Source organism: Mytilus trossulus, chromosome 6 (genome assembly GCF_036588685.1).
Source record: "Mytilus trossulus isolate FHL-02 chromosome 6, PNRI_Mtr1.1.1.hap1, whole genome shotgun sequence".
NCBI lineage: Eukaryota > Metazoa > Mollusca > Bivalvia > Mytilida > Mytilidae > Mytilus > Mytilus trossulus.
Window position 1 is genome coordinate 41,563,799 of NC_086378.1, and position 13,892 is coordinate 41,577,690.

At 39.7% G+C, this 13,892-nt stretch overlaps 2 protein-coding genes across 2 annotated transcripts in view; one reads left to right on the forward strand and one right to left on the reverse strand.

The window, feature by feature from the left end:
- The window catches only part of LOC134721351 (fibroblast growth factor receptor 2-like), a 250,008-nt gene that overhangs the window by 219,001 nt on the left and 17,115 nt on the right, over positions 1 to 13,892 (reverse strand). The gene's annotated exons all lie outside the window — the stretch shown is intronic.
- On the forward strand, positions 933 to 3,048 carry LOC134721350 (uncharacterized). Its single transcript, XM_063584291.1, has 2 exons — positions 933 to 1,475; positions 1,552 to 3,048. The coding sequence occupies exon 2, from the start codon at positions 1,659 to 1,661 to the stop codon at positions 2,523 to 2,525; it is 867 nt and encodes a 288-aa protein (XP_063440361.1). The 5' UTR covers positions 933 to 1,475; positions 1,552 to 1,658; the 3' UTR covers positions 2,526 to 3,048.

Genomic DNA, 13,892 nt, shown 5'->3' on the forward strand with positions numbered 1-13,892 from the left:
GTCAACTGACCATTTTGGTCATGTTGACTTATTTGTAAATCTTACTTTAATGAACATTATTGCTGTTTACAGTTTATCTCTATGTATAATAATATTCAAGATAATAACCAAAAACAGCAAAATTTCCTTAAAATTACCAATTCAGGGGCAGCAACCCAACAATGGGTTGTCTGATTCATCTGAAAATTTTAGAGCAGATAGATCTTGACCTGATAAACAATTTTACCCCATGTCAGATTTGCTCTAAATGCTTTGGTTTTTGAGTTATAAGCCGAAAACTGCATTTTACCCCTATGTTCTATTTTTAGCCATGGCGGCCATCTTGGTTGGTTTGGCGGGTCACGCCACACATTTTTTAAACTAGATACCCCAATGATGATTGTGGCCAAGTTTGGTTTAATTTGGCCCAGTAGTTTCAGAGGAGAAGATTTTTGTAAAAGTTAACGACGACGGACGACGACGACGACGACGACGGACGACGCCGGACGACGGACGCCAAGTGATGAGAAAAGCTCACTTGGCCCTTCGGGCCAGGTGAGCTAAAAATGAAAACTTAAGCACAAGTGCCAAATCGTATTGGCTTTTTATTCAAGAAAACCGAGAGGTATAAAAATTATTGCAATTATATTAATAAATGTTCTACTTCTATTTTGTAGTGACCGCCTTCAACACGTTGAAGTTTATGTCACTTGTACTACGCATTGCTTTGTTGAGACATATATACAGTGAAAAATTAACAGTTTTATAAATATAAACAAACAAAAATTCATAATACCATTTTTACATGGTGGAAGTGCATATTCTATTTTAATTATTTTTAATATTATTAATAAGATAAAACTATTTACACCTGATGAATTTGTGACAGTGGAAAAAGCAGCTTCAGTTTAATATTTTGGACTCTAATATCAAATTCTCAATTTTAATATTTTAGACTTTAATTCTCTGTGTTTTATAGTTCATTTTATTTTATATTTTCGTTTCTATTTACATTTCGTTTCAATGACTTAAAATCAACATGCTTTGATATGCAATTTAATTCTTAGTTTGGAAATTGAGTGACATGTTTCAATCTGTTGGGTAATTAGTGACATTCTACCTTATTCATAATGTATGTTCTTAATTGTTATAATCAGATTATCATTTAATATCTATTCTTCAAGTTCTAAAAATAGTTTAATCTTTGTCAGTGAACAATATCACTCAAATTAATTGTTATTTGTTATGTCTATACTTGTTAATTCAATTCTGTATAAATACTTGTTTATAATTTCTATAAGCAAGATTCGGATTCAGGACTTTACCCTGAACACAGTCCATCCGTAATAAAAGTAAAAGTATTCCATGCTGAATTATTGGTTTATGTATCGCTAGTTCCAGAGTCTCCGTAGTTAGTTTTCACCAGAGTTCCAGTGTCAGAGTTCTCATTGCTATTCACAGCAATCATTCGTTCGTGTGATCAGGTGCATCACACAGTTTCAGTAACAAGAGGCCATTCATTCAGGCTCTTGTTACACACCCTCAAAAGTCACCCAGTTTCCCCGGTGACAGATTGGTGGACGACGACGACGTGCTGACTTCTATGCTCAGCACACGATCAAGAGACCTTAAGCAGCCAAGCGAGTTCCCCAGATAAGTAGCGTAGACAATATTCAGTGATGGAGTACAGCTTTCGACCACAATGGAGACCATGGAACATCCAGTCAGGTTATAGTCCAGCATGTGGGAGGTGTGGCAAATTTCACAAACATTATATTTGTAACTCTTTCAATCAGAGATGTTACTCGTGCGGAAAATTCGGACATTATTCTAGTAAGTGTTTTTCTAAAGTTACAAAGGACAGCAAAAGTAAATCTGTTAGTGTGAAATCCAGAAAACAGAAAGAGCGCGATACAGCTAGGATAAACAGCTATATTCAGTGTAAAAATATTATCCGTGCTTTACCATTCTCTGGTATGCGTAATTCACCGTTCATTCAATATTTGGATATTTCAAATGTGCTCAAAACAGAATTAAAAAGTGTGAAACAGAAACATATCAAGGAAAGGAATACAAATCTAGAACAGCAAAAGTGCATCGAGGCACTCAAAATTCAATTAAAGAATACGCAAATCATCATATCAGAAAGAGACCAATTCAAGCAAGAACTTGAAAACCTGCGTCAACAGAAAGAAGAAAGTGCTTCGCGCATAAACGTACAGGAATATGTGGATCAAATTCAAGAATTAAAGGACCAAGTAATCGAAAAAGACGGGACTGTTAAAATGGTGCAAGATCTTTACTATATGCGTTCGACCGAATTTTCGGATGAAATCCAATCATTGAAAAATGAAAAACAAGCGTTAGAAAAAGAAAAAGCAGACCTATGTTCAAAGGTTAATCTTCAAGCGGACTCGATTTCTCAATTGACTTTTCAACTTCAGGACCTTAACCACGAACTCCATCTTGTATCCCGTCAAAACCAACAGCGTCCCAATTACAACAACAGACACTATAACAACCGCAGAGGAGGCCGATTCATATAGTGCTAAGTCCGAGGACGGAATTAATTGGGAGGAGAGGCATATGTGACAGTGGAAAAAGCAGCTTCAGTTTAATATTTGGACTCTAATATCAAATTCTCAATTTTAATATTTTAGACTTTAATTCTCTGTGTTTTATAGTTCATTTTATTTTATATTTTCGTTTCTATTTACATTTCGTTTCAATGACTTAAAATCAACATGCTTTGATATGCAATTTAATTCTTAGTTTGGAAATTGAGTGACATGTTTCAATATGTTGGGTAATTAGTGACATTCTACCTTATTCATAATGTATGTTCTTAATTGTTATAATCAGATTATCATTTAATATCTATTCTTCAAGTTCTAAAAATAGTTTAATCTTTGTCAGTGAACAATATCACTCAAATTAATTGTTATTTGTTATGTCTATACTTGTTAATTCAATTCTGTATAAATACTTGTTTATAATTTCTATAAGCAAGATTCGGATTCAGGACTTTACCCTGAACACAGTCCATCCGTAATAAAAGTAAAAGTATTCCATGCTGAATTATTGGTTTATGTATCGCTAGTTCCAGAGTCTCCGTAGTTAGTTTTCACCAGAGTTCCAGTGTCAGAGTTCTCATTGCTATTCACAGCAATCATTCGTTCGTGTGATCAGGTGCATCACACAATTTCAGTAACAAGAGGCCATTCAGTCAGGCTCTTGTTGCACGACCCTAAAGGTCACCCTTATTTCCCCGGTGACAAATTTACTGACTGTAGTGGTTGAGACGGCTGCTTTAAAAGACTCTATATAGTCGCTCATTACAATACTCAGAGGAAGGCTGTTTTAGTTTTTAATTGTTCGTGGAACATATGATTGTTGACGTATTTGTGTTCTTCAGGATGGAATTTGATATGAGATAGTGTGCATGTTCCGGGTCCGTCTGAGTGATTGTAGAATTAGTTTGTCTGCTTTTGTGATTGAGATAAGATGGTATGTGATTTTTTAAAACATGATACGGCGTAAATCTGTTATTCTGTGGGCGTGGCCTCTCGATTTTAAGTGATCTATCATGTAACTAATACTTGAGGTGTTTCTGTGTTGGTTAGTAAAAATTAAACCTAGCAGCCCTTTGCACCTTTTTAAGATTGTTATGTAAGGTAATGTAAGGGTCCCATACTGAACAGGCATATCCTAGTGGTGTTAAGATTCCTTCTAACAAAACCTAATGTGTTGTTAGCCTTGATACAGATGGTGTAGATGTGACTGTGCCATTTTATGTCTGATTGAATTGTCAAGCCTAGGTATTTTACCTGGTCAACATGTTCAAGACCGTGTAGAGTGTAACTGTATGCGAATGGATTTTTATTTCGACTGATGGACATGACATAACACTTGTCAGGATGAAAAGCCATTTTCCATGTATGTTCCCAAATGCCTAGTGTGTTTAACCAGGCTCAAGCTAGCAGCCACTCGCTAGCAGCCACTTCGCTAGCAGCCAGTTTTCAAATATGTCTATAAACCCAAAAGTTGCATAAGATTCAAACGTACTTTAAATGTTTTTATCAATCATATAATCACAAAATAATCTGTTTTTATATATGAGTGAGCAGCCGAAGACACTATTTAATGTTTGTTTTTTTCATATTAACATGTAATTTCCTGTTCATTACTTTATTCGCTTTTCATATACCAAACAGCGTACTGCGCGCAATTTTAAATAGTGTATGAAGAATAGTAAATAGTTATGCACTTATTTAAATGCTGGTAAAATTGTTGTTACATGATATCGACTTTTCCATAAGAAATCAATTTTGTGATATTGTAAGAAATAGTTTTCCATAGTCTCGGAATCCTGTCAAGTAGTTCCTAAAAAGTATCAATAGTTTTGCATTACAAGAATAGAAAATTGCACTCGTGCTTTACTATTTTTTTGTCAGACAAATTTGTTTTGACAAAAGATTCTACTTCTGAACAAGCGGCATGCGCTCACAGTTGATTATACGAAAGGTTTATTTGTTGTACTTAATGCATGGTGTGCACGGAAAATATAAATTAGCAATTCATAAAAGAAACCTACCTTTGGACCTATGGTGAAATTTTCCCACCTGGACCTTTTGGTCCATTGGACCCTAGCCCATTACCTACCAGTTCCACCTAGTGGCTGAAAAAGTGTTGCCGTAGGGATTTTTTTACACTCTTTTAAAAATTGGGGTAAGGCCTTTTTTTTTAAATCTAACTTTGGATCCATGGTGAGGACAAACCATGAGTTGTCCCACCTGGACCTTTGAACCATTGAACCTTAGACCCTTACCTATCATTTGCACCTTGTGGGTAAAAAAGTATTGCCGTAGGAAATTTTTGACAGACTTTTGAAAATTTGGGGTAGGCATGTTTGACCCTTAAGACCTAAGTTCGGACCCATGGTGAATACAAACTATGAGTTGTCCCACCTGGACTTTTGGTCCATTGGACCCTAGCCCATTACCTACCATTTCCACCTAGTGGCTAAAAAAGTATTGCCGTAGGTAATTTTTTACACTCTTTTAAAAATTGGGGTAAGGCATTTATTTTTTAAATCTTACTTTGGACCCATGGTGAGGACAAACCATGAGTTGTCCCACCTGGACCTTTTGACCCATTGGACCTTAGACCGTTACCTATCATTTGCACCTAGTGGGTAAAAAAAATATTGCCGTAGGGAATTTTTGACAGACTTTCGAAAATTAGGGGTAGGCATGTTTGACCCTTAAGACCTAAGTTCGGACCTATGGTGAATACAAACTATGAGTTGTCCAACCTGGACCTTTTGGCCCATTGGACCCTAGCCCATTACCTACCATTTCCACCTAGTGGCTAAATAAGTTTTGCCGAAGGGAGTTTTTTTACACTCTTTTAAAAATTGGGGTAAGGCATTTTTTTTTAAATCTAACTTTGGACCATGGTGAGGACAAACCATGAGTTGTCCCACCTACGCCTTTTGACCCATTGTACCTTAGACCATCACCTATCATTTACACCTGAGCATTTGGCTAATTTGACCTTGAATTATTACTTACCAATGTGCCTTTGTGAAGGAAAAGAGAAAAAAGCCACATAATAAACACAAGGTATGTCTGATCAGAGAGAGAATAAGGCTCAGGAGGTAGAAATCTTTAGTTGCCGGTACCCAGAATCTAAATCATTCATTTATGTATAGGAGCATACCGAGGAGGGGTGTCTTTGAAGGTGCTGGTACCACCTAATATCAGACCGGCTTCGTCGTTGAATTGCTGACCACATGCACGCCTCAAGTAAAGTCCATCACCATAGGTGATCCGGGCGTTTGAGGGTTTGAGGTAGAGATCGTTACCACTTGGATTCACTGTGCAAATAAACTCACCATAAATACCAGAATTGAAATATCTTAAAATTTCAAACGCATCCACCAAGTTTCAGGTAAAATCATGATCCCAATACCTTGTTGACGGGTACACCATCCAAAGCAATCAAGTCTCCAATACCCAAGGCAGATAGAATGGTTTTAGATAACATGTGAAATGCCCTCATTGCCAACCCTACGAACATGGGTAGGTATCCACCTACTTTTTGCATGTTTTCTTTATCTGCGTTGTACTCAGCTCCAGATTAATAACACCAGTAACTTTTTGAAGAAGTTTGATAATCGTTTGAACCTGCCGAGAGGTGAACCACATCAGGTTTGCATGGGACAAACAAATGGAGACTTGACAACCTTTCTTGACAGCCCAGTGTAGTTTATTTACTTGACCTTTCAAACCATTATCTTGATAAGTTATTTATTTATTCCCTTAGAAGACGAAAATGGATAGTGAGGTGTTCGCCGTGGAGTTTGATGGGGTCACCATCCTTATTGGTGAGATAAGTGCACATGCGATTGATGGTTTTCAGGGTCACTGGTGAGTACACCAGTCTTTAGGGGGTTCTTCATACCGGGATCGACACCGGGTAAGAAACTGCAGATTGTGGATAACTGCTTTCCATTAACTTAGCTCCCATAGATAATACGGCTATTTGCCAGCTGGATGCTGATGATGTTGATGATACTAACAATGTGTTCCCCTTCTGTATAGCCCTGTCGTGATGTAAATTTGCCGTTCTAATCCCAAGACGGTGTTGCGGCTATTTGTTAAGTTGAAATCTACTTCGTGGTGCCTGGCGAGAGTTAGTGTTGCTCTTAGGGTTTCCCGATTTGCATCGATAATGATTGTGGCTTTGTGTTTGTTGAGCCGCAGCTGTCGCTGTATTTCATCATTGATGTCATAGGAACCTGTGTGAATGTTCGGGATGGAGTATACGAAGTAGGTTACATGATTTACCAATGACATCTCATAATCCTTTCCAATTTTTAGTGGATTGAAGCGGGAATGAATTTGGCTATGGTTCCCGGATACTATATATATGAGGCCATAATAAAACAATAGGTTTGTTTGCCCAAACGCTACCTACCCAGAAAAAAACTGCCTACTCAAATTCTTTAATTGTCCTGATTTGAAGATTTTTTTTTTAATCAAATAGGCATGAAGACTAATAAACATCTGATACTTCAATTTCTTTTTTTTTGAAAAAAAAGAAAAATGCCTACCTACCTACCGACTGTCTCCAGCTTTGGGTAGGGTTTGGGCAAACCAAAATATTTTTACGTGTGGCCTGAGCGAGAACCCCTGCTTTTAGATCGGTTTTACTTACGAATTGCTGCAAAATAATGTTGTTCATTTATTTGCAGGCTTCAAACACGACGTTCATCTTGTGTTCGTCAGATTCGAAGTAAAGAGCTCTGTCGGAGATTCCAAGTGCAAATGTTTCGGTGTTGGCGGACACATTGCGATCGAATTCGGCTCGTATCTTGATGTCAACCGTGGATTCTTTCAGCCGCTCGGACTGATGACTTGCATATATGACAAACACCGGCTATAAGCCTGTGAAATCAGAGGTATTGCCGCCGTTACTGAGGAGGGTGACCATGTTGTAGAGTTTCTTTCTGATGTCTGCATCCTCCTTAAACACTCTGGAAACCCTATTTTGGGTGAAACCGGCATTAAATACGACGGCTGGGTAGCGTTCAGCGTTGACAGTAATATGGATGTTCCGCAATCGACAGTGATCGCACACGGCGGCGTCATGGGTGCTATCCACACTTTTGTCGGTTTGGATGGCAACGATTGTATATCTAGCCTTTTAAGTACCACTTGTGGCAGATAGGCGCCAGTTGAATTTTGTTTTTTTTTTGGGAACGGCGATAGAATCACACTGCCTCATGTGAAATCCACAGTCGATTTTACTTTTACTTTGTATGGTTTTGTACAGCCGCATCTTGTTTTCGTCTGATGGGGTGGCGTGAAGAACGAACATAGAGATCTGACTCAGAATATTTTTTGGCTCAGTGCATGGCATCGGCGTCTGAATCACGCGCACTAGTGACAATGCATGCTTTAATACTATACGATCTTGTCGTAGTCGTCTGAAAAGCCGAAAATATGTTGAATGAAAAAGCTCATTTGTTGGCAGGTTTGGGGATAATTTTACCATGACGTGCTGTGAACCCTATGTTTTCGGTCTCAGCCTCGGAAAATGAATCCTTGCACCACAGCTGGTTGAGACCTTGAGATTTTCTTTACCCACTAAGAGCAAATGATAGGTAAGGGTCTTGGGTCCAATGGGTCAAAAGGTCCAGGTGGGACAACTCATGGTTTGCCCTCACCATGGGTCCAAAGTTAGATTTAAAAAAAATGCCTTACCCCAAATTTTAAAAGAGTGTAAAAAATTACCTACGGCAACCCTTTTTTAGCCACTAGGTGAAAATGGTTGGTAATGGGCTAGGGTCCAATGGGCCAAAATGTCCAGGTGGGACAATTCATAGTTTGTCTTCACCATAGGTACGAACTTAGGTCTTAAGGATCAAACATGCCTTTAGATTTTTAGATTTAAAAAAAAATGCCTTACCCCTATTTTTAAAAGAGTATCTGCCACAAGTGGTTCTTAAAACCCTAGATATACAATCGCTGCCTTCCAAACCGACAAAAGTGTGGATAACATCCATGACGCCGCCGTGTGCGATTACTGTCGATTGCGGAACATCCATTCGTAAGTAAAACCGATCTAAAGCAGGGGTTCTCGTTCAGGCCACACTTAAAAATATTTTGGTATGCCCAAACCCTACCCAAAGCTTGAGACAGTCGGTAGGTAAGTAGGCATTTTCAAAAAAAAGAAATTGAAGTATCAGATGTTTATTAGTCTTCATGCCTATTTGATTATAAAAAACTTCTTCAAATCAGGACAATAAAAGAATTTGAGTAGGCAGCTTTTTTCTGGGTAGGTAGCGTTTGGGCAAACACACCTATTATTTATTATGGCCTCATAGTATCCGGAAACCATAGCCAAATTCATACCCGCTTCAATCCACTAAAAATTGGAAAGGATTATGAGATGTCATTGGTAAATCATGAAACCTACTACGTATACTCCATCCCCAACATTCACACAGGTTCCTATGACATCAATGATGAAATACAGCGACAGCAGCGGCTCAACAAACACAAAGCCAAAATCATTATCGATGCAAATAAATCGGGAAACCCTAAGAGCAACACTTACTCTCGCCAGGCACCACGAAGTAGATTTCAACTAAACAAATAGCCGCAACACCGTCTTAAGATTAGAACGGCAAATTTTCATGACGATAGGGCTATACAGAAGGGGAACACATTGTTAGTATCATCAACATCGTCAGCATCCAGCTGGCAAATAGCCGTATTATCTATGGGAGCTAAGTTAATGAAAAGCACTTATCCACCATCTGCAGTTTCTTTCCCGGTGTAGATCCTGGTATGAAGAACCCCCTAAAGACTGGTGTACTCACCAGTGACCATGAAAACCATCAATCGCATGTGCACTTATCTCACCGATCAGGATGGTGACCCGACCAAACTCCGCGGCGAACACCTCACTATCCATTTTCGTCTTCTAAGGGAATAAATAAATAACTTATCACGATAATGGTTTGAAAGGTCAAGTAAATAAACTACACTGGGCTGTCAAGTCTCCATTTGTTTGTCCCATGCAAACCTGATGTGGTTCACCTCACGGCAGGTTCAAAAGATTATCAAACTTCTTCAAAAAGTTACTGGTGTTATAAATTTGGAGCTGAGTACAACGCAGATAAAGAAAACATGCGAAAGTAGGTGGATACCTACCCATGTTCGTAGGGTTGGCAATGAGGGCATTCCACATGGTATCTAAAACCATTCTATCTGCCTTGGGTATTGGAGACTTGATTGCTTTGGGTGGTGTACCCGTCAACAAGGTATTGGAATCATGATTTTACCTGAAACTTGGTGGATGCGTTTGAAATTTTAAGATATTTCAATTCTGGTACTTATGGTGAGTTTATTTGCACAGTGAATCCCAGTGGTAACAATCTCTACCTCAAACCCTCAAACGCCCGGATCACCTATGGTGATGGACTTTACTTGAGGCGTGAATGTGGTCAGCAATTCAACGACGAAGCCGGTCTGATATTAGGTGCTACCAGCACCTTCAAAGACACCCCCCTCGGTATGCTCCTATAAATAAATGAATGATTTAGATTCTGGGTACCGGCAACTAAAGATTTCTACCTCCTGAGCCTTATTCTCTCTCTGATCAGACATACCTTGTGTTTATTATGTGGCTTTTTTCTCTTTTCCTTCACAAAGGCACATTGGAAAAGGTGGTAGATGGTTTATACCACTTTACCAACTACATGGTCGACGGTTTAGGATGCCCCTTTTTCAACACCTTTCAAGGCTACTGTGTCAAACAGTCCTCTACCACCATAGTCGTACTTTCGTGCGTAACCTTTTTTTATTTGCAACATTTATTTATAGGATGCTACAATGAAGCGCCTTATATTCATCAATGCTGATATGTCTACCCTTTTTCATAGCATCAATAATCGACACAATTTCGTTGCGCACACCATTATTTACTGATTGGTAAGCTGCAGCACACAGTTCCAAGCGATCGAAAAGCTGCTTGAAGTTGGCAGGAAGAAACACGACTGGCAGCCCATCGTTTTCAGATCGCAATCCAAGGTTGTGGTCGGCGGAAGAAGTTATACTGAGCTGCAACTACTGCTGTGTTCGAGGCGTAGGACGGTGACTTTAGGTGGTGCAATGGATAGAGGGTCGGCAAACTCGGGCGTTGGAGAAGGGAGGGCTGGCACAACTGGAGATAAATCTTCAATTGTTTTGGTGATTTTTTTAAACTGCTTTCCGCTGAGCCTTACCTCAGGCTTAAACACTTTGGAAAGGTCCAATCCTGTCAAGGCGGTGCTGCATGTTACATGATTGAATGCTCCGCTTAGTAACATGCAACTCCTTTGAGAATGCCTCCCGCTGCTTTGGGACGGGAGCGTTGGAACAAACGCCCCTAGGCGTTGGTGTGAACGGCTTCGAACGCCTTCAAGAGTTTGAAAGAACGCATTCGAGCGCACCTAAGCGTTGGTGTGAACGCCTTCGATTGCCTCGAATAGTGTTGGTTCGAATGCCAAATCGACCCAGGTCGATCGATTATATTCAATGGTTCAAGCGTGGGTCGAATGCCCATCTTCTGAAGATTCCTGTGTCTGAGACATACGTCTTTACGCGGTTTGCATCGGTGATTGCACTGATGACCGAAAAAAGTCTTGGCGGGCATTTGGGTTGTTGTGGGCGTTGGGATCTTCCATTATGGTTATAGCCAATTCAACAGACTTTCATCCCTATCGGGACATAAATAATGAAACACAATCCAACCACACTTGTAACACACTCTTCATACCTTGCCCGGGACCGACTCAAATTTACATTTGCAGGGCCATTCGTATTTCTTAGACTGGGGATCGAACTCTAGCTCCAGTTCCTTTTCAATTTCTGACAATGAATACTCTAGGAACTCTGAATCCTTGTACTCCGAGGGGTTATCTTTGTAACAATTCATTATTGATACTATACCTATAAAACTTCGTAAAAAATTGCATCGATTTTTTCCATTTGCCTTGGTGCTTTTAATATCGATGGTTGACCAGCAATGTTTACACTGAATGCCAAACTATTCCTTGGTGAGATTGTTGCAGTGATCTCGTTAGATTTGTTCGAAATTCTTAGCATCATGCTAGAAGAAGCATTGGACATTAGCATTCTCCCGGATAGACTGGCGGGGCAGTTGAAGTAGTTCTGTCACAATTAAAAACAATCAATATTGTGGCGATCACTCACGTAGTAGTATTCATTTGCTAAGCATCAAGTCGTCGAACACAATGAGGTTTGGTCGAGTTTCCGGGGCTTAGTTAGTCGCTCCTTTGGTCGAAGAAAAATTTTCGATATCACTCGGGTGTCGTGGTGGTGATAAGGGGTTGACCACATCGATCAACGAGTAGGGTGACTTACCTTTGCACTGTAGGGAGGTGAAATTACACTGTAAAAAAATTTGGGTCCAGAATTTTAGATGAAAGTAGTGATTTGGTCCAGCTGAAAAAGGTTAAAAATTAGCACTTCGGAAGCTGTCAAAAGATTTCAAGACACCCTAAACACAAAATTGTCCATATTTTGAGTTAGAGGCGATGAAGTTTTCTATAATTTTGATATAATTTGTCCCAAAAGTAATACAACAAACTGTAAAAATTTCATTGAGAAAGCGCAGGTGGGATTTATTTAATTTTCATGTATGTTCTAAAAGAAATGCACTACGAATTAATTGTGGTCTCGGACCATGTGAGCTGCCCCGATGTCGATCCCAGGTTCTTAATGAACAGATAACTATCATACCCAACCAGATTGTGAAAGATACAGGTATACACTTTGACTTTTGTACTTCAGGTTATGTGCTGCGCCCCTGTATTTTCGGTAAAGTGGCAGTAATCCCTCATCATGTCCTCACCAAGCGAACAATCACACAACCAGCGTTGCGTGGCCTCCTGGTGGCTTTCTTTTTCTCTTTCGTCAAGACCATATGCTTCATAAGATAGTTTCAGGTGTAATGGCCTTGATTTTCTTTCTCAATGCATTCAACAAAGACATGTGCCACATCTTCTCCCGGCTTTTGCATGATATACAGAACTGGTGCCTTGGTTTACACGTTGTCGTCAAAGCACTTGATGTGGTAGCAGAAACACGAAGGCATGTGCGTTTGGTAGGCTTTCGTATGTGGTTTATCAATCCTGGTTTCAACCTTCTCGGTTAAACACTAAAATTCCGCGAACACCACGAAAGGGACTCCTATCAAGTGAGTGTTGTCAAAGGTCTGGTAGGTCCCTTTCTTAATTAGCTTGGGCAGCTTGATCTTAACCGCCTTGTGGTTGACGCAACACTCTTTGTGGGTCTCCAGGACTTCTTTAATGTGAACTGGCGCACCTGTAGCACAGATGGGTCTCAAATTTGTGGTCCGAAGTCTGGCTCAACACCAGCAAAGACTTTTTTTTTATCAGAAGCAAGTTGATGTCTCTCTCCCGCTGTTCGCTCACGTCTGATCTGCACAGCGGGTAAACTTCATTGTCGTTAATTCATAATACATTGACTGTCAGGGTTGAATTGACCTTCTTGAACTTACCAATACTCTTAAGGCTGACCGAGAACTACATTTTTTTCCAGATTGAGCTCTTCCTGCCACGGTGGTACTGTGTTATCATGTCTGTATGTTTTGGGTCTACCTCGTCATGGTGCAAGGCCGAAAGTATGGCCCACAACAATCCTCATCAGGTTTTTTTTATATTGTTTACAGCCTTCTTTCAAAGTACTGTGACCCTCCCAGCGGCCGGTGTTTGTTAATATTGACTTGAAGTTTTACAATTGCTTTCAATGTTCAGCCACATTTTTCAGAGGTTTACTGGGCAATCTTTACTCCGATCTTTTTGTCCATCTAATCAAGGGTTTCAGCTAAGATCGTGGCCTCGGTGAAAATCTCGAGTGAAAGTATCCCTCGTTCTTATCATCTGCATTACCTGTTGGATTAATATTCACAAAGGTACAGTGTAGCACCACATTGAATTTTGCTCCTTTCAATGTCCAATTTATTTTAAGTTCCTCCGGTGACATCTGAGAGACGTCAAGGAAAGTCTGCACATCCATAGCAATAATGGGGGTCATCTTCCAGGTAGTAAATGCCTCTTTCAAGGCTTTCGTTGGCGGATGCACTATCGACAGCCTACTAATACCTTTCAACCCAAGTTTTTTTGCCTGGGTGATTATCGTCTTCCTCGTCTTGGATTTCAGACGACGCTGATATTTAAGGTTGGTTTCTTCTGTTACAATCAACTCAACCAACTGATCTTTCCCAAACATGGAGTACCATCAAAGGTGGTTCATTTTTGTAATACCTCTCAGGGCTTTGACATTTTCAACAACTTACTCCATGTCCGCTGTTGG

What these genes read in the sequence shown, in the direction of transcription:
- LOC134721350 (XM_063584291.1), top strand. Translation starts at nt 1,659, where the DNA reads ATGGAGTACAGCTTTCGACCACAATGGAGACCATGGAACATCCAGTCA.